Below are 25,001 nucleotides of genomic sequence, written 5' to 3' on the forward strand. Positions count from 1 at the left end.
AAAACGCGAAGCATTTTTATTGCATTTTTAAGAATTTTATATAAGAAAATAGAAAATGGATGAAACCCCCTTTTTGTCTTTTCAATATATTTTCTTGCTAAAACCTTCCTTTTGTCTTTGGTGGAGGGCCTCACCCACGTCCCACATTCAGTAAGGGAGGATTACTAATTAAAAGGAAAAAAAAAAAGATAAAGCCAAAGGCAGTGCAAAAGCAGAGAGCAAGAAGAGAGAGAGAGAGACTGTGTTGGGTGGGGGGGACAGGCTAAGACAATACATTACCAACACTCTCGCTCGCTCTCTCTCTCTCTCTCTCTCTCTCTCTCTCCGTCTCTCCTGTTAAACAGTCGAAGTCGAAAAAGGCTTCACCGCATTGGCTTTTTTTGCCTTTTGTTTCTGTGTTCGTATGCAATTGTCTACGTCTACTGCTTCTTCTGCTCCCTCTTCTCACTACCTGCAAATGGGGGAGGAGGAAGTGAAATCATACTTTGAATTCCTTGTTATCATTTGATAATCCTATTCTTCTTCTTCTTCTTCCTCTCTTTCTCTCTCTCTCTCTCTGCCTTTCTCTCTCCCTCACTCGCTGAAATTTCCTCCAAACCAAACATGATTTTCTTCTTCTTTTCTGTTCATCTCCTCTTTTGGCTTTGTGGGTTCCCTTTAAATCATCAAAATTCCTTGAACTGATTTGAATTTCGCCTTCCCATTTCCAACTTTCCATTTCTGCTTTCTTGATTCTCCTCACCTTTCCCATTTAGTTACTCATTTTCTTGTCAAATTTTCTGGTGGAACTGCTTATCTGGGAAGCACTTTTTTTGTCTGAGCAATTCTGGGGAGCATTCATGGAAATTGATCTGAACCATGCAGTGAGTGAGGTGGAGAAGAATGCTTATTGCAATGGGGATTGTGGTGGTGTTTGTGTTTATTGCTTGTCCTCTTCAACTTCTTCATCTTCTTCCAATTCATCCTCAGCTCCTGTGGCTTCCTCAATTTATCTGGAGCTTTGGCATGCATGTGCTGGCCCTCTCATCTCACTCCCCAAGAAAGGGAATGTGGTTGTCTACTTCCCACAAGGCCACTTGGAGCAAGTTGCCTCCTCCTCCCCTTTCTCTCCCATGGAGATGCCCACCTTTGATCTCCACCCTCAGATCTTCTGCAAGGTTGTCAATGTCCAGCTGCTTGTAAGTACCTTCCATATAAAATTTTAAACTTCCATTTTTTTTCCAAATATGTTGTGGTTATTTAATTTGTTGTTTCTTGAATTAACAGGCTAACAAGGAGAATGATGAGGTCTACACACATGTCACTTTGCTTCCTCAGCCTGAGGTATGATTTTTTGTTGACACTTAAATTTGGAGTGGAATTGGTCAATGTGAATTCTTGAGTTTTTATGGTTGTACACTTTGTGTTGGAATGCTGTTTTATGGTACAGGCTGCTGAGTTTCATCCATTTATTGTGGTTATAATTACTAATTAGGATGTGGATTGTGGGAATTCTGTAGTTGGTAGGAACAAATTTGGAAGGGAAAGAGCTTGAAGAGTTGGGAGTGGATGAGGGGGATGGAGGATCACCTACAAAATCAACCCCTCACATGTTCTGCAAAACGCTTACAGCTTCCGATACCAGTACCCACGGAGGGTTCTCTGTTCCTCGCAGAGCTGCTGAAGACTGTTTCCCTCCTTTGGTATGAATCAATGCTTTTATTTTTATCTGGTCTTCGTAGACGAGCTTTTAGCTTTTGTAACTTTTAATAGATTTTGTTTATTTTTTTGGTAGGACTATAAGCAGCAGAGGCCCTCTCAAGAGCTTGTTGCAAAGGACCTTCATGGGGTGGAGTGGAGGTTTCGGCATATTTATAGAGGTAAACTATTTGTAATTCCTTTGTGTAGTTTCACTGAGGATTAAATTGATACAATTCTATGAGTTCTGCTCATCAGGTCAGCCAAGGCGACATTTGCTCACTACCGGATGGAGTATATTTATAAGCCAAAAGAATCTTGTATCGGGTGATGCTGTGCTATTTTTGAGGTAACTGCAATTAAGTGACTATTTTTGTGGCAACTGAGCATGGCTTAGTAATCATTCAAATTTGTTTGTTTACCAATTGGAAGGCTCCTTTGATCTTTTAAAAGGCGAGAAGTGGCCAAAATATAGGCCTTTTATATGAATTACGTTAATGCCTATTTTTTCCTCTTTTCGGAGATCTCTTTGTCAAGAAGCTATTAAACATTACTAGGAATCGTAAAAGTGTTGATTTGCCGTATAGTACTTGATTGATTATATACATGTATGCTTCTGTTTATCAGAATCTCTTTTTGTTGAAATGCAAATACTTCTTTACGTTCAAAGGCGAAAATAGGTTCTCACACATGATACAATATAAAGTTATATATGTATGCTATCATGAAAAAATATTATGTCTTTGGAACAAGAATAATTTGACTTCTATGTGGAGCTAAAAATTTCCGTGACTTTTTCATTGTCTGCTAACCTCGATAATTAAAACGATTTACAATGGTCTTTGTAGGGGTGAAAACGGAGAGCTAAGGTTGGGAATTAGAAAAGCTGTTCGACCAAGAAATTGTCTTCCTGATTCAATTGTAGGAAAACAGAATACTTATCCCAGTGTTCTTTCTCTCGTGGCTAATGCAATATCCACCAAGAGCATGTTTCATGTATTCTACAGTCCAAGGTAGTACAAGGGCCCTTTGGAAATATTATCATGTGATGTGTATTTTTTACTTCAGAATCTACCAAGTTGTTCGTCCTGTATTTTGTGCATGCGGTTCTTTAAGTATTATTCTTTCTTTAGATGGGTATGGTTACTTTCATTCATTGTATGCTTAATGGCAGTGACCCCTCTTTTCATTTGCTCAAATCATCTATCAATCAAACTTTTTTTTTTTAACCTTTAATCAAAGTTGTTCTTACAAAAACAAAAACAGATATTTCTTTCGCTAAGATTCGTAAACATGCATGGACCGGCTTATGCATTTTCCTAGGCATTGGCAGAATCTTTCTAAATCGTTTAAATTTCTGTGATGCAGAGCAAGCCATTCAGAGTTTGTCATTCCCTACCAAAAATATGTCAGAAGCATCGCTAATCCAGTGACCTCCGGGACAAGATTCAAAATGAGATTCGATAGGGATGATTCACCTGAAAGAAGGTATTTATAAGTTGATTCAACGGCATAGCCAGCCTGTATTCCTTGTTAGACTTTCTTTTGGACAATACAGATTTTGGTTTCTTGTAGGTGTAGTGGTGTAGTGACAGGTATCACCGACTTGGATCCGTTTCGATGGCCAAACTCAAAATGGAGATGCTTGATGGTATGCTTCGTATTTTATTTTCCTTTCATAAGATCCATAATGAACTGTGTGCCAAACGTTATTCATAAATTGTTCCCGTCATTGTATTTTAATTTCGTGATTTGCATTATTTGGTGCTATCATTGAATCGGTACCTTACATTATCTTTCATTTATAGTACTTGTGCAGGATGTATCAATTGGCACTGCTGATTCATTGAAATGTATTTATGCATGCACTGCATTTGCACTTTGTGTAAAGAATTGACAACTTCACAAACTATATTTCTATTACTGCGGTATTGCAGAAATTCTGATATTTACACCTTTATTTTTACGCTTACCAGGTTAGATGGGATGAAGATATAGGAAATGATCATCAAGAACGAGTCTCGCCATGGGAGGTTGATCCTTCTGCTTCTCTCCCACCTATGAACATTCAGTCTTCTCCAAGACTGAAGAAACTGCGGACAAGTCTGCAGGGAACCCAACCCATCCACTCCATCACTGGTACGATACTCCACAATAACGTTGCGAGCATATTTCACATTACTTATTTGTCCTCAATAAGTGAATTTTCTTGCAGCTGGAGGGGCTGGGTTTAAGAACTTTGAGGAATCAGTTAAATCCTCTAAGGTCTTGCAAGGTCAAGAAAATATAGGTTTCATATCACCCCTCTATGGGTGTGATACTGTAAACCGCTCGCAAGATTTTGAGATGCATGCCCCGGCACATCTAAGTCTTGCATCAAATGCAACACAGAAGGTTACTATTGATGAGCGTATGAGGGCTCGCCACACCTCTTACACAGGATTTGCGGAATCTGATAGATTTCCAAAAGTCTTGCAAGGTCAAGAAATATGCCCGTTGAGATCGTTGACAGGAAAAGCAAATTTCACCCTAGGTGATTGGGAATCCAACATTGGTTGCATGCCTTTCAACGTTTATCAACCGCCCAAACCAAATCATTTCTCTCTAGTTTCTGAATCCCTTCCAAATATGTACTTTCCTTATGGTGACGTTCACAGAGCCGGCCAAGAACCCACGATGTGCTCTAATGCTACTAACTTAACCAGAGAGAATATGCAAATCAACCCATATTCTATGCAGATGGGAGTTACAAGAAATGAAGTTGGACTGCCAAATAAACCTAGTGAGCATAAGACACAGGAGAGTACTTCTGCACTTCCCGCTTTAGTACCAAATCCAAGAAATCCAAATGATGAAGGCTATAACGGGACTGTAACTGGGTGTAAACTTTTCGGTTTTTCCTTGACTGGGGAAAATCCCTCTCCAAACTCTCAGAGTTCCAGTAAGCGGAGTTGTACAAAGGTAAGCTATAGTAGCCCTCAGGTTGGACTGTAACTTGCCATGCCTCGGACATCTTTGCCAACTGATGTTACATATATTGAGTGAAGGTTCACAAGCAAGGCAGCTTAGTGGGAAGAGCCATTGATCTTGCAAAACTGAATGGCTATGGGGACCTTCTGACTGAACTGGAGCGGCTATTTGGCATGGAAGGCCTTCTTCGAGATTCTGATAAAGGATGGCGGATCTTGTACACTGATAGCGAGAACGATGTGATGGTTGTTGGGGATGACCCATGGCAGTAAGTCTCTCTCTGAAGTAAAAAAATTTCCGTACCTAGTTCTTTTGCACGATAAACTCATGCATCTTAACTAATCTGTGTTTCTGAGCAGTCCATATTTATACTTTTTGTATATGACCTTTCGGAAATGATGGGTTCTTGATGCAGCGAGTTTTGCAATGTGGTCTCCAAAATCCATATATATACCCAGGAAGAAGTGGAGAAGATGACCATTGGAATGATCAGCGATGATACTCAAAGCAGTTTGGAACAAGCGCCGGTCATGCTTGAAGTGTCAAAGTCCTCATCCGTGAGCCAGCCGGATTCTTCCCCAACAGTAATCCGGGTCTAAACATGAATAAAATTCAGTGTTGTTATTGTGTTGTTGTAATCTTAAGTCTGCATATGCACCAGAACCTAATTATGTATTGTATGGAGTTCCGAGGCTTTGGTTGTGTAATTCCGGTTATCTTAGTCTTGAAAACGATACACCTACGGCCTTCGAGCGATCGACCTCTTTCCGGTTGAAACACGTTTGGCCTTCGGGGATCAACCTCTTTCCGGTTGACATTTGATTACGTAGCACTGTGACATTTTATGAGTATAAATTGTTGGATGTGTGCTGTTAATTTTTTTCTCTAGGTTTCCAACTTATAGATCATGCTGCCTTACAGAGATGAAACGAACTCTGAATTCTACGACTGCTGAACCTCATTGCTACCATGGGTAAAGACGATGAACATGGTTTTACAGCAAAGTGAAAAAGCAAATCAAATTTCCAAACTTTTACTGTTTTTATTACCTGAAGAAAACTTGATTCGCGTTTTCTGATCATGGATGCATCAGTTACTAAAACAATGAACGACCAAGTAAGATCAATCGGTTGGCCATTTGTTTACTGATCATGGATACACCAGCAACTACGAACCTTGGTGCTTCTGTATTCTGTAATCTGTGAGTGAAGGAAACTCAAATGACTGACTGCAACATCTGGAGTATCTTGAATGCAGTACTCAAGAGCTGCAAATATTTCAGCTCAGAAATTGAACACGTGCATCATCTCTCACTGATCTTTATATAGCGCACGGCCAATTATCATCCTTCTGATCTCACTAGTCCCAGCTCCAATCTCATACAGTTTGGCATCTCGAAGGAGACGCCCAGTTGGGTACTCATTTACATAACCATTACCACCTAAGCATTGTATAGCCTGCAACGTTCAAATAGATTTGTTCAGAGCAGCTCTGACTTGTTCTACAGATCCCGGTTCTAGTTATGATAAACTCTTGGAAAAAATCATGGCAACGAAAATTATCAACTTTGTTATGGGCATTCGAGCAATATGTAGAATACTATTCGTCTGGCCAAGCTAGGACTATATTGATTGGCCTGAATGAGGTTTATGTTTGAGTAGAAAAATTATACATCTGCACAAGTAAGAGATCAAATGGAATTTGTGCAGAATCTTTTACCTGCAAAGCAACCTGCGTGGCTCTTTCAGCCGTACATAGTATAACTCCAGCACAATCCTGAAAATTCATACCTAGAAGAGTTATTGTTTGCCTAAGCCAAATCGTTTTTTTCCAAATGCAAAGACGAACTTGTAAGATCACAAACTAAAGTGAAAAAAGAATTCAGAAACACCAACAGCACCTTAGGGTCAATTTTTCCATTGTCACACTCCCTTGCGACAGAATACACGTAGGACCTGAAAACGAAGGGGAGAGAGGAAGAAAGAGATGGATAACTCTGTTACCATTTGAATATTAGAAGAAAGAAAAGGCAGTCCAAGAAATAATACAAATCCGTTACCTTGATGATTGCAAAGAGGTATACATGTCAGCAAGTTTCCCCTGGAATTGAAAGCCGTTAACGCATAAAGGGTATAATTCAGATACAATGCTAGAAAACAGTAAGACTAGTTGTGAAATACAACAAAAAACCTGTATAAGCTGAAATTCTCCAATGGGTCGGCCAAACTGCTCTCGCTGTCGAACATAAGGAAGGACAGCATCCATACATGCCTGCATAATACCCAGGGGCCCACCTGCTAAAACAAGCCTCTCTAGATCCAGCCCTGACATCATGACATAGACACCTGAAAGAAAGGGCAATAACAATGTTCTGGTAAAGTGATATGATGGAAGCAGAATTTTTCTCCACAGCTGAAGCATAATCACTACAGCATCACACACTCATTCTACCAACACCTATGTGTTTAGGATAAATGATAATAATTGACAAGCTAAAGATGCTACTTCTTATTCCAATATCAACCGTATCTACATTCAACAAGAGTTGTCATGGGATCCAATTAATTTCTCGTCTACAGACCATTTTTCCCAAGAATTAAAGAGTAATCAACTTATCATTCAAACTACAAGCATAAAGTCGTCTATTTGCTTTAGGTGATAATCTGGGAGGTCAGTGGCGCAACAAAACTGTTGGCATCATATATTACCAGAACAAGTCTGGTTGAGCAGTTCCAGCAATACAGGAATAAGTCCCATGGTGAAAGTCTTTGCTAATGGTAAATTTTGATCACCCTAATACTAAACAGCAGCTCAGAAGCCATACGACAAATGAGGAATCAGGTTATAACTAACATATCAATTCTTGCTGCGAATTTTAGCATGCAACCAATCCAAATGATCTTTCCTTCCAATAACAAAGTTGTAATAAAAGCATCACTACACCTTTTCCTTCCTGCCCGAGAACATTTTCTTCTGGAACAAAGCAGTTCTCAAAGACAAGTTCACATCTGCTCAGAGCATTGCCACTATTAGTAATTTAGTAGAAAAAAGAGCAAAAGAAGAGAGAATGGACTCCAGATACAGATAATTTCACTTAAAGCATTGCCAACGTACGTATCACTTCCTCGCATGCCAAGTTTGTCTAATTTCTGGGCGGTACTGAATCTGCACGGGCATAAATAACTTCATAAAAAGAGAGATTTCATAATATTCCGATTGCACTTTGTTAGAATACTTTGATTTTATGTAATTACAAGCAGGAATCATTTTATTCTCCTGTGTCCTACCTATTTTGGGAGATTGGTGTCGCATTAGAAAGCAGGTGGAACACTCTTAACTCTATATAAATTTAGAGGGCTCTTTATTATTACTAGCTTATGCGTATGTACATCTGGTTTCGACCAGAATATAGCTGTGTGAACGTACCCGGGTGTTCCTTTCTCAATGATGAATGCTGTGATTCCCTTTGAGCCCGCTGCAATGTCTGTTTTTGCATAAATAACCTGATGGAACTCTAAATATCAGTTAAACGATATGATAAATTCATATGTACACACATACATATATCTAAAGGTTTTATATGTATGAACTTTACAATGAGATTATACTAAATATAGAAATGTAAATTTAGTACCATTAAAGTGGGTATGGTGCAGAAACTGCATTGAAGATTCCATACTAATAGCAACACACTAAACGATGACTCCTAATGAAGTGGGCCCCATATAAAATGTTAACAATTATAAGGTGATATGCTATAGAATATATGCCATTGACAGCTTCATCTCTTAGCAATCGTATGTGATAAAACTTAACCCTTCACATGTATGGCATTGGCAATAGCATCTTAGGCAATGAAGGTCCATGTCTTCTGCAGTTCAATGATGACACACAAATCTTGGGAGCATGCGTGGTATGTTAATGATCATCAAGAGATTGCAGCATACAGCATCATCTTGTGCATTTCCCTACTTTAAAAGTTCCTAATCCTAAATAAAGCTCTAGAAAATTCTCAATCTCTAGCATTCATGAAAAATGATGTTGGAAGCACATGCTACCTAACAAAGGTATAGCGTAATGTTGCTTGACTGAATTTCACATAGAGTGGTGACAATAGCCAGTAATAGCTAAAAGAAAGAGATTCTAACAAACATACCAATGTTTGAGCAACTGGGCCATTGGTGCACCACATCTTGTTCCCGTTTAAGACATAACCCCCATCTACTCGATCAGCCTTGCATTTCATGCTAACAACGTCAGAACCAGCTGGAAGAGAGAGAGGGGGTCAGCCTAATCAACTTAAGGAAACCTAGATTATACACAGAAAGTAAATACAAGATGAAACGTGTGGAGTAGTACACATAGTACGCATAAGTTACCATTGGGTTCACTCATTGCAAGAGCCCCTATATGCTCTCCACTGATAAGCTACATAAATAATTAGAATTTTTTAGTCAAAAGGAATAGAAGAAATTGAAAATTAACAATATTAAGAAATAACCTAGAACAGAGGAAAGACAGTTTCATGCGACATGACTAATGACCACTTGTATTGGTCTGAAAATAAGTGAGGAAAGAAGAAGGATATCAAGCTACCCAGGAAGTTTTCTGATCAATATTTAATTAGTATACACTGCTTTACCCGCACAAAAACTGTGGATAAATGACTCAAAAGTTCAAAACCGAATAATCCTTAATCATATCATGCCGGGTGAATAAAATTAGTGTTTGAATGTGTGGTGCCAACCAAAACAGTGAGCAATAACATGTGAGGCAAAATTTTATAAAAATAAAAAAATCAGTTTACGGTGTAAAAAGATGTCGAAATGCTTTACAAACTAATGATTGCACTGAACATTGTGGGTAGATAGAACTCGTCATCTATAATTAAGCATATCTGAAAACTGTAAATACTATGCTACATTACACTACGCATACATAAATATTTAATCAAATGAAAATGGAACCTTTGGCAAATACTTCTGTTTCTGAGTAGGGTTTCCATGCCTCACCTACCAAAACAAACAAACAACAAATGAATTAAATGGTAGAGTAAAAACTTACGAGATACAAGCACATGTTATCACAAATGCACACAGTCTTTTGTTTACCAATTGATTGATGCACAGGTTAGAATGGGCACCATATGAGAGGCCAACAGACCCTGAAGCACGGCTTATTTCTTCCATAGCTATACAGTGATACAAGTAACCAAGACCAAGCCCTCCATATTCCTCTACAAGACAACCCATAGTCAAATTTCTAAATTCATGAATCTGCAGTATATTGAATGAAAATGCATAAATACGATTGAAGAAGGAAAGAAATGACAATCCAAAGATTCTTAATAAATCAATCTAACCATTTCATTACTTGATAACTTCCTTCTACCAACCAATAAGATCAATAGAGCATTGATATCTTTTCCCTTCTCTTCATTATTCCCATTAATTTTTACCCATCCTACCAAACCGATGAATGAAAATTCTCATGATCCTACTACAGTTTGTGAATGAATATTAAGTCACTTAGTACCAACAAAAAAGACATGAAAACTTTTGTGTTAAATAACACGGCATCCTACAGCAATTTGCTATCTCACGGAATCCTACACTACAAGTTAATATAAAGACCTCATGGCCCTATACATCGGAAAACCAAAAATGTCGTGGGTAGAAGCACGCCCAAAGAAAAATTCATCCTTGATATATGTTTTCAATTAAAACAACAAAGAAGGAAAGGAAAGCTTCAGAGAATAAAGATAAAGGTACAAGCACACAGCATCATCACATTCACACTAAAAACATGCCTCTCTACACAAACACTAATTAGAATAAACTTTGAAAGGATAAGACAGTCAAAATCTCCAATAGAATTTAAACTAAGTAATAAGTAGAGCTCTTGTCTGTATGATGAAAACTCTACCTGGTGCAGTAATTCCATGAAGATTAAAATCCCCCATGAGTTTCCATAAGTTGACCTCCTGAGGTAAATAATTTGTGTGGTCTATTTTCGACGCATGAGGGGCGATGTTTTCTTGTGCAAACTGAGCAACACTTTCTTTAAACTGCATTCATAACAAACCAACAAAAAGAAAAAGAAAGACAGTTAATTCACGGAGTCACACAGAGCTGAACAACATATAAATTGTACTCTGGGACCCCTCTAATTGTACTCTTCTCCTGCTAAATTGACCACTCCAATCGAAACAGACGAAAACTTTTCACTGTTACTACAATTTTACTTCAATCGTCTGGCTGAATCAGCACTTCCTTTCTAAAAATTTACCCAGAAATGCAATCAACATAAATACTTCAATCCAATGTTCCTAGAGAGAGAATTGACAGAGGTCAAAAGAACACTACTGAATACATGAATTTTCAAATGGGCTCGTATTTTTATCTCGGAGCAATCTAATTTTTACTCTCCACCTGCTAAATTGACCGTTTCAAAGAAACAACTTCTTACTATTTTCCACAGAAATCACTTCAGTCGTCTGCTATATTAGCACTTCCATCACTGAACGGAGATTTCGAGATTGCTCTTGAAAGTTTTCGCAGAGAAGTGCAATCAACACATATAGTTTAATCCAATATTTATAACTTCTACTCGTGAATTTTAATTCATACATATATATATAGAGAGAGAGAGAGAGAGAGAGAAGGACCTGAATCTGAGTATCATCGAAAAGTAAGGCGGTAGAAAAAGAAGCAAACTTTCTCTGATTTCTGACAATCGCAGCGCATGTAGACCTCGCAGCAAATAGCCTTTGCATATTCACTGGTTCCTTTTTTTAGACAGAGAGAGAAAGAGAGAGAGATAGGAGGAGAGAGAGAGTTTCAGAGAAGAAGAAGGAAGAAGAAGATGGCGTGCAGAGCGGCAATGGATGCTAAATGCTAAAATGGGAGCTGCACGGGTGTCATTTCCGTAATTAAGTACTCAATCAATTCGTAATTACGTGTGGTGGGGGTTGACGATGCGTTAACAAGACGGATACGGAGACCATACCATGTCATTGTTGATCCATGAAACCATGCTGGCTTCCTTATCTGCGTTTGAGAAGGAAAGTTTTCAATTTTTTTAAATTTAGAAATTGAATCGGATAAGATTATAATTTATAAATTCCATCAAAATAATCTGAAAAATTTTATGAGAAATGTTATTAGCACTCGAAATATTTCATTCTACATTTCAAACTTTTTATATTTGAAAAGAAAAATACACTTGTAAGGAGTGTAGAATGAGATTTTTGGAGTGTCAATAACATTTTCCAATTTTATAATATAAATAAAAAATTCATTTAAAAAGGGGTAAATTACACTTTCATACCTCAGGTTTGGGGACTATTTCAATTCCTTACAACATCTTCAAAACATTTCACTTTCATACCTTAAGTATTATTTTATTTCAAAATAATACCTCTGTTACATTTTTCATCCATTGATCCGTTAAGTGCTGACGTGGCTACCACATATATGTCATGTGGCTGCCAAATGTCTGCCACGTGACAAAAAAAATATATTTAATTTCTTTTAAAAAAACCTGAATTTTCTTAAAAAAAAAATTATTTGAAATCCATCCCTACCCACCCCCAAAAACCTACAACCTAGAAGAAGAAGAGGAGGAGGAAAAAAAAAAAACCCCAAAAATCATCTTCCCCATCCCTTCTCTCATCCATCATCACCCACCCCAAAATCCCACCCGAGCCACCCCTTTCTTCCATCCCTCATTCCCCTTCCCAAAAATCCCCATCACCCACCTCCAAAGTGTTTTTTTTTGGGGGGGGGGAGGCGGGTGGCGCCCGGGTGGGGGGAGGCGGGTGGCGCCCGGGTGGGGGAAGGGGGAAGGCAGGTTCAAGCACTATTTTTTTTCCTCTTCTACTCCTTCTTCTTCTTCTTGTAGGTTTAGGGAAGTAGGGGTGCAAATTTATTTATTTATTTTTGAGAAAATTCAGGTCTTTTAAAAAGAAATTAAAAAATCATTTTTTTTGCCACGTGGCAGACATTTGGCAGCCACGTGGCATATATGTGGTAGCCACGTCAGCACTTAACGGATCAATGGATGGAAAATGTAACGGAGGTATTATTTTGAAATAAAACAGTACTTAAGGTATGAAAGTGAAATGTTTTGAAGATGTTGTAAGGAATTGAAATAGACCTCAAACCTGAGGTATGAAAGTGTAATTTACCCTTTAAAGAGAAAAGCATATCATACAACCAAATACCAATACCATCGAAAAGAAAAGCACTGTAGGCCACATCAGGAATACATGTATCCCAAATATGCGTATTTTGGAAAGAAAGATATGCACTCACAATGGCATCTGCTACAAAGTTTGCTTCCCTGAAGATACGAGCCCATTTGACCAATGAGAAGGAAGATGTCAACCAACGAATGTCCTCAATGATCTGTCTAAGTCTCCAAGGAACACCACAAAGTCCTTGAACCACATGGATAACCAGTTTTGAATCACCATGCACAAAAATCCGAAGAAGGCCTTTTATCTCGCACATTTAAGTGCTTCCCTTAATTACCACTGAGATAGTAGTTTCACCTCGGTTCAAAGCGCTCTAACAATGATAGGTTGACATTTATCACCCTTGATGCCCCTTCTTGACATTCTTAACATGGATGTTGAAATAATTCACATCTGCAACAACAACGAGAGTAATAGAATGAGCAGGGTTCGGACGAATAGCTTGGAAAATTAACAAATTTTCTATCATTCCAAAGTTGCCCACAAATTAAAAGAGTTGTGCTAAGAGGAGAGAGTTAGATCATCTTTAACTGAGCTGGTCATAGGATCATTGGCCAAAGAATAGCCCTTTTTGACACAAAATCCATCTCCGATAGAGGTCTAAGCAAAAAAATCTTGGGACCCATCAGACGAAAATTCAGCCATATGGCCAGCGGGCTAGCCATCTTTAGCTAGCCAGCTTTTTCAGTTAGGCCCAACTGGATTTTTTTTAAGACGAAATTAAAAGAAAATTTTAATTTCTAATTTTTTTCCTATAAATACCTAAAACATTTTAATACCATGTCTCCTAACTTTTTCATGCTTCCATACTATCTTAACTCATTTTATTTTAATTCTTCACATTTTATTTACCTTAAACACTCTTTTTCATTACCTATTCCAATAATCTTCCCTTTAATTTTTTTCAATAATTTTCAAATGGCCACATTTTTAAGTGGCATTCAAAATATGTTTGGAAGCTTATTTATTTAGCAACGAATGTCACTCAAAATATGTTCGGAAATCTTATTTTAATATAGTAGTTTAACTCAATTAACCAATAAAATTAAAGAACAAACTTAAAATAATAAATTATTGAGGGGGCTAAAAAATAGCCCCTTCAATTGGAGATGGTATATAAATATGACGTAGCACTATTTATTAAAAAATAATTTTTTGTAGGGCTATAATCTGGAAAAAGGCTAAACATAGCCCCTTCGATTGGAGATGACCTTAGTAGCCTTAGAGCTTGGCATCGATTCTAGCCAATCCAAGATATCAACACTTGAACTTGAGGTTTGCATTTTAGGGATCGTATGGAGCTAAGCTCCAAACATCCTTAGCATAATTGTAGTTAAGGAAGATTGTATTCCCTCATGTTCCGGTCATGGAATAGATGAAATAAATCAAAAAAATAGATTTTTGTTCAAGAATGAAATCTTATTGGAACTGTTGTTTTGATCTTCTTCTGCCATGCCACACAAGGGACACTTACTATTTAAATCTTGAACAAATCTATTAAGGCGTTTTCTCATTTATTATCTTCCTTTAATTAACAACCAAGTAAACATCTTCACCTTCTGCGGAAAGGTAAGCTTTCACATTTTATTCAAAACCTTATGCCTTGTATAACTTTAGTGATTTTCATTTTGTACTCAAGTAGCTGATTTAACTGTGAACTTTCTATTTTCAAATAAACCTCAAATGAACCTGTTTGAAGTGTCATGCAAATGAATGTATCCATTATAGTGATATCAAATTAAACAATTCAATAAGTTGATTTGTCACATCTAGATAGAATATCATATTGTAAAAAACATTAAATAACCATTTTACTTTTTTTTTAGTGGTGATATGCTCACCCACATGTCTTATCATTTGTAACTTTTAATATTGCAATGTCACTCAATACTACGGTTTGATTGTATTTCTTTTCACTTGTACATGAAAGGTCTTAGCTTAGGTTCGAATCTTGAGGTTAACAAATTCGATTAAATTAGGTTGTCTATTGTCTTCGCGTAGTCAAACTCCCCATCTTTGACCTTAGTGTAAAATACATACAACAATAGTGAAATTAATTTTTGAAAAATGGAAAACTCAAATGAAAGAATCGAAGGGCTGAGACTTTTTTTTTGGGGTCCAACCCTTTTAGAGGGGTTTTGGGTTGTGACTTTTTGGAGTTTTAGATCATTTTCAAATGAGATGTCAAATTATAATTGATGACTAATGTGGCAATCTGGAGTCTTATGTCAAATTTTGACTTCTCCAACCGAATTGTGAAATGTTATTTTATTATTTAAATAGATCTTTAAATGGCTGTAATTATTAAAAAAATGTTGAAATTTTTTTTTATTGGTTGAAATGTTATAGTGGAATAAGCGACCGACCATTAAAATGAATTAAAAATAAATTTGACATTGATGTCAAATTTGACTCCAAATCACTAAGCCCTCAGAACCAGTCAGCAAATAACATTTCGATTGGAAAGAATTTTGATGTCAAATATGTATAGGAACATTCCACTTAGAATTTTAACATCTCTTTTAAAGATGCTCTTAGACCATCTACAATCCTTGGGCTAAAAACCAAATTTTTTAGCCCGGAAAATTTAGCTTTTAACCCAAAAATAACTTTTTTGCTCCAACTCTTCTAACCTAAAATTTTAGTCCGTGATTATAAAAGAATGAACTTAGGCTAATTTTTTTCTTAAATTAAATTTTTTTTAAATAAATATGTAGACTATCGTAAATTAATTTTATAAACATTTTAATATAAAAATATTTAAATTTTGATAACTATTGAAAAATCACTAAATTTTCCACAAAACAAGTCTTCAACTTTCACCAAACTTTCAATTCACCAACCGTTCAACACCAAACTTTCAACTTTCACCAACCGTTCAATTTTCATCAATCATCTTCTATATAAACACATGTCCAATATTAGTTGATCACATAACCTTTCAACCTTCAATCATCCTTTATATTCACCAATCTTTCAACTTTCAAAGAGTTTTTATTTCCTAAAAATCATCAATATCTCATCAATAGGTGATGGAAAAAGGCATAGCATGACAATGCAGATGACACAATACCAAGCAAGGTTGAGATTGAGGATACTGAATTGATCAACGCCGAAACTGAACTTGTAAACTCGTTTATGCAATATGAGTGCCATGGTGAATCTAGCCATCATGGTTCTGTAACGGGGCATTCATTTGTGCAACGTAATACAAAAGAGTGTCATCACCGAATGATAAAAGATTATTTCATCAAGCGTCCGAAATTTCCTGCTCATGATTTTCAGAGGTGGTTTCGGATGAGGAGAGAGCTTTTTGAAAGCATTTTCAACGCAGTTGTCAATCATGACCACTACTTTACAAGGAAGATAGATGTCGGAGGCCGACAAAGTCTATCACCTCATTAGAAGCTCACATCTACTTTTCGCATGCTAGCTAATAGGTGCTCTGCAGACTCAACTGACAAGTATTGCCGACTTGCGGAGAGTACTGCTTTGAGAACCTAAAGCGTTTCTGTCAGGCAATTTAAGCCACATATAGAGCCAAATACCTTCATAAGCCAAATCGTGAAAACTTGAAGAGACTTTTACACAAGGCAGACAAAAGAGGCTTCCCTGACATGATACAAAGTCTCGATTGTATGCATTGGGAGTAGAAAAATTGTCTTACTGCTTGGGCTAGCCAATTCAAGGGCTGTCATAATAAGCCAACCATCATGCTCGAGGTTGTGGCGTCTTACGACACATGGATTTGGCATGCTTTCTTCGGCGCTTTTGGATTAAACAACGATATCAACGTTCTTTGGTATTCTCCTTTGTTCGATGATGTTGTCAATGGATGGGCACCAGAATTTCAGTACAAGGTAAATGATAATAGGTATGAGTTAGGTTACTACCTAACTGATGGTATTTATCCTAATTGGTCTACCTTTGTCAAAAAAATTTTTCATCCCAATAGTGCAATGAAGATGAGCCATTGTTAGAGGGCCTGCATGATTTTGGCAAACTGAAGACCTTCATTCAATCATGATGACGTTCATAATTTTGCACAACATGATTGTGGAATATGAGTACATCGAAATTGAAGAAGATTCAAACGAAGATGTGGATGATGACCAACCAACACATGCTAGAGCTATTGCAAGAGATGTTGAATATCTCGCTCCAACCACATATGAGACCCGACAGGATAAGGTTACCTTGAGTGAGTATATGAGACGTTTAAATAGAATTCAAGCTCCTCAATATCATGACACACTCCGCAAGGATTTGGTTGAGCATGTCTGGGGCTAAGAAGGTGAACGTTGATGATGTTGGTTAAGCATTTATGTAATAATTTTAAGTGTACTATGTTGTTATTTTCTAGTAATAAATTTAAGTGTCTTCTTGTGCAAAGTATTTTGTTTACTATGTTGGATAAATTATTGAATGGAGGTTGAATTATTGAAGGCATCTATTCTACATCAAAGTGTGGAATAATAAGTACAATAATTAATAAGACATAAATTTAATAAAGTACATAAACCACATAAACTTAATACAAACGATAATTCATAAACCACATAAACTTAATATAACCGATCATTCATAAACTACATAATTAATAAATTACATAAACTTAATACAAATGACAATTAATAAACTTAATTAATAAAGCACATAATTCATACACTACATAAACTTAATAATCATATCCACCATCTTCACTTGGTGTTGGACTTCGTGATTGACTTGGGATATAGGGTTCAGAGGATTCATTATCTCGAAACATACTCCTTGAGGCAGACTTTCGCAAAATTTCCTTTTGCTTACCACTTAAGAACTTCTTCCTCTCTGGAGTGTATTTGTTGAGGTCCTCCATCATGAAATTAATTTCAAACCTATCTTGCTCCCTATTCGAGATTTCCTTCATTTGCAAATGCATTTGGGCCGTTTCTTCTTGGTGAGTGCTAAGGGTTTCGTTCAATTTTGCAATTCCGGTAGCAAAGTATCCACTCATCGGATATTGGGACTTCCCTTTTCTCTTTGCTTCATTTTGCTTATCCCTTCCCAGGGGCCTTGCAAAATAAGGAGATTGGGTCATTTCATCAACACCTTCCTCGACACCTTCATCTCCGGCATTTGTTTGTGCGGCTTCACATTGAAATAATCTTCCCCATTGTTGGTCCGCATCAGTTCCTCACCTTGGACAATCCTTGAGGACGTCCCAAGCATGTTACAACTTAAAAACTTGATTTTTTGGTGTTACTCCTGTCTTGGAAATTTCTATTGCTTTGTCATCCTATGCAAAAAATACATAAAAATATTTAGTTGCAAACTAATATTATGTACATGACAAATAAAATATCAAGAACAAAACTCACAATTTTTGCAGCGTTCCTTCCACGAGCCATGCCAACCACGACTCTTTCCAAGCTTCCCTTCCATAAAGTGTATGCTTTGTTGATAGTTTTCCATCATAAACACCACCATCGTCCCGCCCGCCGCCGTTGCAGTTTTCTTGAAACTTTGCAATGATTTTATCCCACAAAACTTTTTTATTTTGATTTGTGCCAACTGCACCATCTTTGCTAACAGAAACCCATGCCAAGCATAAAGCAACATCTTCCTCACAGGTCCAATTACGACCTCTAATATGCTCTCTTGCCATGTTGAACAATTTGGAAATGGAAAGATGTGGTAGAAAGATAAATTGGAAGAATTGTAGGAGAAAATTGAGTTTTGTGTGGATGTTTGAATAAATACATAAGTATTTATAGAGTTTTTGGGTGAATTTTGAGTTAAATATATATTTTTTAATTATTTAGCCGTTGGATTTAAATTTGGGCCGTTAGATCTTTTTTTTTACTGTTAGATTTGATTATATTCGATCACAGCCGTTGGATTCAATGTATTTTAAAATAACAATTTTTTTTAAAAAAAAATTGAATCTGGACCGTTGGATCAACCAACGATCCTTAAATGATGGCCGTTCGATGCGCAAAAGAGCCGTTGGGCTCGGGGAAGTGGCCGACAGGGGCCTTGACAGTGGTCCCCATGATGTCAGGAAACAATTTCAAACCTATCGCGTGTGGTGCATTGGCGTGTGGGTGGGTTGAGACTGGCCCAAGTTCCAGCAAGTCCATGTGTTTGGGGGGGGGGGGTGTATTTGGCCCAGCTTTAGCATTTGGCTTGTAGCCCAATGTTTTAGCTTGGGTTGGGTGGTGTTTGGGGGAGGGGGAGGAATAAATGAGGTAATTTGGCTTTTAGCCCATGGTTGGAAAGAGTCTTAGGGGTCTTATGGAATTTCAGAACGGTTGGAAGGCCGTGCTGGTGAGCTGTATTGGGTTGGGTCACCTAATTAAATTGTCATAGTAAAGATATTTTAGAGATAAAGCGGGTAAAAAAAGAGTAAGATTTTTCTCTATTTTTTTAGATTTTTTTGGTGGTGGAAAAATAATAAATTGGAGTAGGTTCATTGTCACTTTTATGAAGTGTATTTAATTAAAATTTTGAAATATTTTAGTTCTTTTAATGGTTTAATCCGATTTTTAAGTGATTCTTTGAGGGGGCGTTTGTTGCGCCAGACTATCTCGGACTGGATTAGCTTCAAGGACTAAGCTGGACTGGCTTAGACTAGACTAAACTGGACTAACTTAGTGAAGCGTTTGGTGCAGTATTGGACTAAGAAGCTGGATAATAACAAATTCTAATATTATATTATTTAATATATAAATTATTAATATTTTATTATGATCTTATCTTTTTCTCCATCTTTTCCTACCATTTCCGTCCCACTTTTTTCCTCCTCTCTCATCGTCCCAACCTCTCCCTCTTTTTTTCCTCTTAGACCTCTCAATTCATGTCTCTTTCTCATTCCTGGTCAAACTCCTTATTGATTCCAGTCTCTATTTCTCTGTCCTCCCTCCCTCCCTCTCTAGCTATGCGTTGTTCGAACGGAACCTCACGGCTCCAATTTTCCCGACAAGTTGCAGGTTTCCCGATGTGTTTTCCGGCCAACCCTCGTTAAATTGGATGAAGTTAGCACCGCCAAAAAAATTCATCACATCCCTGGACCGAGATCTTAGCTTTGAATGCTCGAATCTGTCATGGATTTGAAGAAGCCCAAACAAGCCGAGACTTCCAGGCCATTTTCCGACCACATTCAACCACATTTTGGCCCTGATTCAGGTAAAATCGTAATCTTGTCACTCCCAGCTTCAATTTGGTATATTTTATATGAAAGTTGGTTGTGAAATGGATCTGAAAGAGAGTCGGAAAGTTAATGATTGATCTAGGTGACCGGAGATGACGAGGAGTCTGTCAGGAGTGGTCGTTGAGCATGATAAGGATGAGAAAGAGAGGATAGTCCCATGGTTATTGGGGGGTCTCGCTAAGACCTCTTAGTGAAGGGTTTTGTCCATGCTAGTCCACTTTAGTCTCATTAATGTTAGTCCCAGCATGGAACAAACACAGTATTGGACTAATAACTAGTCCAGTCCAATCTAGTCCAACTTAGTGAGGGCAAACAAACGCCCCTGCAAGAAAAAAAAATAATAATTCATAAATATATTAAAATCACTCAAACTAGTACACCCACTTATTTTGTTTGCTTTTGAAAATTTTTGTTTTTCAAACCGCAGCCAAACCGAGAGCGCCCAAAACCCACGAAGCTCACACCAATGTCACAAGGCGAGAGATTCAGACAGTCGCTGAGTGGGCGCTGCTAACACATTCGAAGTCCACTCACACTCCATCCCACCAGCCATGGATTCCAGAGACAAAGGCTCGCCTCCGCCGAAGCCCTCCAAGTTCTCAGTGTACCAGAACCCATCCTTCTCCGCTGCCCTCACCGCCAATAGCCTCCGCCCTTCCAAGCATGCAGTCCTCTGCATCTTCTCTTTCTCCTCCGCTACCGCCGTGGCCTTCATTGCGATGTTCTCCAGGTACCCAATTGCCGAATTTCAAAAACTAGGGTTTGAAGAGGGTTTAAGCCAAGATTTTTTTTTTTGGTTTTTTTCTTTTGTGTCTTTAGTTTGGGAACGTTGCTCTGTTGGATTGCTGATAAAAGGAAGAAAGAATGGGGATAGAATCTAAGAAACTGAATAATAGGAAGAAGAACAAAATAAAAACTTCAATTTTTGAATCTTGAGATTTGTTCTTTGGGTTTTGGGATTTTTAAGACCTAATGAGCAAACTATATGTGCATATCTTGTTCGAGTCTGTATTTATCTACCAAGAAGAAATTCAAGACTTTCATTGTTCGTATTATGTTTATGTTATATATCAAAGAAAGAATTTGAATAAGAAGAATGTGTTGGGCCATTGAAATTGGTTTCGGCTCTATATTACGTGTTGGCTAACGCAATAAACTGCCTTAAATTGTTGAAGGGAAAATGGGTTTATTGACAATTTGAAGCCCAAAAGTCTTTCCCAAGAGGCAGCCTGTAAGTTGTTAAATTCGAGCCAGATCCTTTGATTGGTTTGAACTTGATGCTTTGATTGGTCTAGCTTGTTTTGAACATCTTGTTTTGGCTTTCAGATTTGTTTGTCAAAGTAATACATACCGTGGTGGGCTTAGTATTTTTGGGAACTCTATTTGCACTCTTCAGAGCCATCTCATTGAGAAATGCCGCTTTCGTGCCAACTAAATCTCCCTCAAAAGGAAATGGCGATAAAAAACCCCTTACAAATCGCCAATTAGGACTTTTGGGAATTAAGCCAAAGGTTGAACAAGTCGTATCTGAGTCTTCGAAGAAACCTCCCAAGTCCAAACCCCACATGTCTTCTCCTTCAGATGTGCTCGTTCCACTTCATCAGCCTATCACCAGTTCAAGTCGTGTGTCCCGACTTGGCATGGATAAGTCAAACACCAGTGGAGGAACTAAGATGGGATCTATCAGTAACACTTCTAAATCACCTGGTTCTTCATCTTCTTTGTATCTTGTGTCAGGGGGTGTTTCACCATTGTCTTCTGTCCAGAATTCACCCGGAGTGGATTCAGTGCTCTCCACCCCTTGGTCAAGCAAGCGAGCCTCTACAAGAGAGATAATGTCAGAAGAACAATTTGAACAGTTCTTGGCAGACGTGGATGAGAAAATCACGGAATCAGCAGGGAAACTGGCAACTCCACCACCCACCATTAGAGGCTTTGGTGTAACCAGTCCCAGTTCAGCTAATACATCTGGAACTACTAGGAGTACACCATTGAGGCCTGTCAGGATGTCTCCAGGTTCCCAGAAGTTCAGCACTCCCCCAAAGAAAGGAGAGGGTGAGCTTCCTCCACCCATGTCCATGGAAGAATCAATTAATGCATTTGAGCGTTTGGGAATATATCCTCAAATTGAGCAGTGGCGTGACAACCTCAGGCAGTGGTTTTCTTCAGTTTTGCTTAATCCCCTGCTTCACAAGATTGAAACCAGTCATATTCAGGTTTATATTCACCAGTTCCACCTCCTGCGTTTTTTTCCCTTCCTAGTCTTATATCGAGGAAAGTGTAATGTTTGGTGGTTGGTAAGAAAGTGTAATGTTTCAACTGCAGAAGCTGAAATCTGATGACAAGATGAATAGATGTTTTTGTATAATGTATATTCTGTCTGATACTAAATCTATATAAAATTCGTAAATTTATAGGTAATCCAAACAGCTGCCAAACTTGGGATGCCGATCACAGTTAGTCAAGTTGGAAGCGATTTGCCAACTACTAGAAGTGCTACTGTGTCTTCAATGGATGGGACTAAGGAATGGCGGCCAACATTAACTCTTGATGAAGATGGACTTCTGCATCAATTGCGAGCTCGTCTTGTCCAGGCTATTGATGCTTCCACCTGTAAGTTGTTCAACTTGTTCTTCAATTACGATCACATTTCATTTAAAATTTTCTTAAATGGTTGTGACAATGTTATAATGTGATACTTCTCATCATATGCAGCCAAGCCTCAATTCAGTCTGCAACAAACCCCACCACAAAATGCATTGGTCCCTCTTATGCAGGAGTGTCTGGATGCTATCACTGAACACCAGAGGCTTCATGCATTAATGAAGGGAGAGTTGATTAAGGGTCTGCTACCACAGAGCAGTATTCGAGCAGAATATACAGTACAAAGGATTCGAGGTACTTAAGTTAGTGATTTTCATTGTGCATCACCTTTATGTGGGCATCGGCGTAGGATGGCTAGGGGGAAATATTGGGAGTTTGTCAATTAGGGTTTGATTGTTTAAGAAAGTTCTGCTTCAAGCCTCAAACCAGTAGGTCTTTTGGATCACTCCGAGAGGTAGAAAGACCACACTTAGGGTTCACTAGAGTTAAAATGGTTGCATGCTCAAATCAGTCTTCATTCATGGGAGTAGTCTGAATATGTATCCAGATTGTTACAACCGTAATCAGTATTCTTGAATAAAACAAGTCTTGAGCACATGATTGTAATTTGTCAAAGACAACTAAAAGATGCCCAACTGTTACAAAATGGACCCACAAAAAACCCTAAGTTACATGATATTGTAAACTATACTCAGGCTACAGTACTGTCAACACTGTCTTGCAGTAACAAAAATCCCGGGTCAGACCTCTATCAGAACTATCCACGAAATCAAAGCTTGAGATTGCCTAATCTGCCTTGTTCGTATTTCTAAAGTTTCAAGGGCTTATTCTAGTCTCCTAATTACTTATGTTAATTTGAGATATAGAGTTTATGGATATCATTTGCCTTTATAATATAAACTCAGTCTTTTCTGGGCGAGTTTCACAGAGCTTGCTGAAGGAACATGCTTGAAGAATTATGAATATCTTGGAAGTGGAGAGGTATACGATAAAAAGAACAAGAAGTGGACTCTTGAACTGCCAACTGATTCTCACTTGCTCTTGTATCTGTTCTGTGCTTTCCTGGAGCATCCAAAATGGATGCTGCATGTTGATCCTACATCCTATGCTGGTGCTCATTCGAGCAAAAATCCCTTTTTCTTGGGAATCGTACCTCCGAAAGAAAGGTTTCCTGAGAAGTACATAGCCGTCGTATCTGGTGTCCCTTCTGCTGTCCACCCAGGAGCTTGTGTACTCGCAGTTGGAAGGCAAAGTCCACCAGTTTTTGCCTTGTATTGGGATAAGAAATCACAACTTTCTCTTCAGGTAGGTACTTACTAGTATGTGCTCGCTTAGTTAAACATCGTCAGTTGGGAGAAGGCATAAATGTAACGATCAATGCCACTTTCATACCAAATTGAGTTCTTCTAAGTTGCTGGTGTTTTACTAGTCATTCAGTCTGTTTATTGTGCCAGTGCTATTGAATTTGTTCCATCAATCTACAAAGAATTTGGAAACAGCAGTTGTTTCATTATCATTTGAACTGACGAAGAGATACAATCTTTGTTTCAGGGAATGACAGCATTGTGGGATTCCATATTGCTTCTATGCCACAGGATTAAGGTTGAGTATGGGGGGATTGTTCGGGGCATGCATCTTAGTTCTTCAGCCCTGAGCATCCTCCCTGTTCTGGACTCAGAAATGGAAGACTGATGGACCCAAATCATTTCCTTGCAATTGCCTTCTATGCATTACCAAATGGACTCGTGAACATATCAACAACTCAAGGCATTTGTTTCAATGCTGAACTGCCGGAGAGGACTGTTTGAAGCTTGTTTAACGTTTTTTGATGTTGGATGATTCTGCAGACAGTTGACTTGGATTATTTGGAGATTATTCTTTCAGCCGGCAGATGATTGACTTTGATACCTGAGATTCGGCATCTCCATAGTCACAAGTTGGATTCCGTTTTGATGAGATAGATGAGAAGAAAGGAATTGGATTTGAGAAAATGAATAGGTTAGTTCAACAAGAAAAAGAAAATAACTATTCAATATATTTTGTATGGATTTAAAGTATTAGAACAATGTCATATTTTATTTCCATTTCTTTTTCTCATAAAAATGTGTTTGAACTCAAGCAAATTGAAGCTCATAAAAATGTGTTTCAACTCAAGCAAATTGAAGGACTTGTACATAAGCTGCGTCAAATTTTTCTGGATCTAGTTATTTGCATTGTGTTGCTTATATGATCATATCACCCAAAGAAAATTACTTGGCTCCTCACCTTAAGGAGTCTTTACTGCTTTACAGACAAATCACA

The 25,001-nt window shown here is 37.9% G+C and overlaps 3 protein-coding genes across 4 annotated transcripts; 2 read left to right on the forward strand and 1 right to left on the reverse strand.

Moving 5' to 3' along the window:
- Nucleotides 1-302: 302 nt before the first annotated feature.
- Nucleotides 303-5,527, forward strand: LOC137714902 (auxin response factor 4-like). 2 transcript variants are annotated; one of them, XM_068454058.1, is made up of 12 exons: nt 303-1,178; nt 1,267-1,323; nt 1,500-1,682; nt 1,775-1,859; nt 1,936-2,026; nt 2,526-2,690; nt 3,046-3,165; nt 3,253-3,328; nt 3,654-3,816; nt 3,893-4,638; nt 4,725-4,915; nt 5,063-5,527. In XM_068454058.1, the coding sequence occupies exons 1-12, from the start codon at nt 840-842 to the stop codon at nt 5,244-5,246; spliced, it is 2,400 nt and encodes a 799-aa protein (XP_068310159.1). In that variant the 5' UTR covers nt 303-839; the 3' UTR covers nt 5,247-5,527. The 2 variants fall into 2 exon arrangements, with proteins under 2 accessions (XP_068310159.1, XP_068310160.1); XM_068454059.1 differs by having other exon boundaries at nt 3,259-3,328.
- Nucleotides 5,528-5,652: 125 nt separating this feature from the next.
- Nucleotides 5,653-11,626, reverse strand: LOC137714904 (isovaleryl-CoA dehydrogenase, mitochondrial). The gene is made up of 14 exons (XM_068454060.1): nt 11,315-11,626; nt 10,573-10,714; nt 9,759-9,883; nt 9,615-9,659; nt 9,027-9,075; nt 8,804-8,913; nt 8,074-8,150; nt 7,762-7,812; nt 7,591-7,655; nt 6,838-6,992; nt 6,707-6,747; nt 6,548-6,602; nt 6,367-6,423; nt 5,653-6,104 (listed from the first exon to the last, which is right to left on the reverse strand). Exons 1-14 carry the CDS (start codon nt 11,420-11,422, stop codon nt 5,958-5,960), a joined length of 1,227 nt encoding a protein of 408 aa, XP_068310161.1. The 5' UTR covers nt 11,423-11,626; the 3' UTR covers nt 5,653-5,957.
- An 8,884-nt stretch (nt 11,627-20,510) lies between these two features.
- LOC137715702 (uncharacterized) lies at nt 20,511-24,878 on the forward strand. The gene is made up of 7 exons (XM_068455043.1): nt 20,511-20,826; nt 21,272-21,327; nt 21,423-22,312; nt 22,514-22,709; nt 22,812-22,994; nt 23,629-24,005; nt 24,252-24,878. Exons 1-7 carry the CDS (start codon nt 20,648-20,650, stop codon nt 24,390-24,392), a joined length of 2,022 nt encoding a protein of 673 aa, XP_068311144.1. The 5' UTR covers nt 20,511-20,647; the 3' UTR covers nt 24,393-24,878.
- The last annotated feature ends 123 nt before the right edge of the window (nt 24,879-25,001 follow it).

The sequence above is a fragment of the Pyrus communis genome, chromosome 14 (genome assembly GCF_963583255.1).
Source record: "Pyrus communis chromosome 14, drPyrComm1.1, whole genome shotgun sequence".
Lineage (NCBI taxonomy): Eukaryota > Viridiplantae > Streptophyta > Magnoliopsida > Rosales > Rosaceae > Pyrus > Pyrus communis.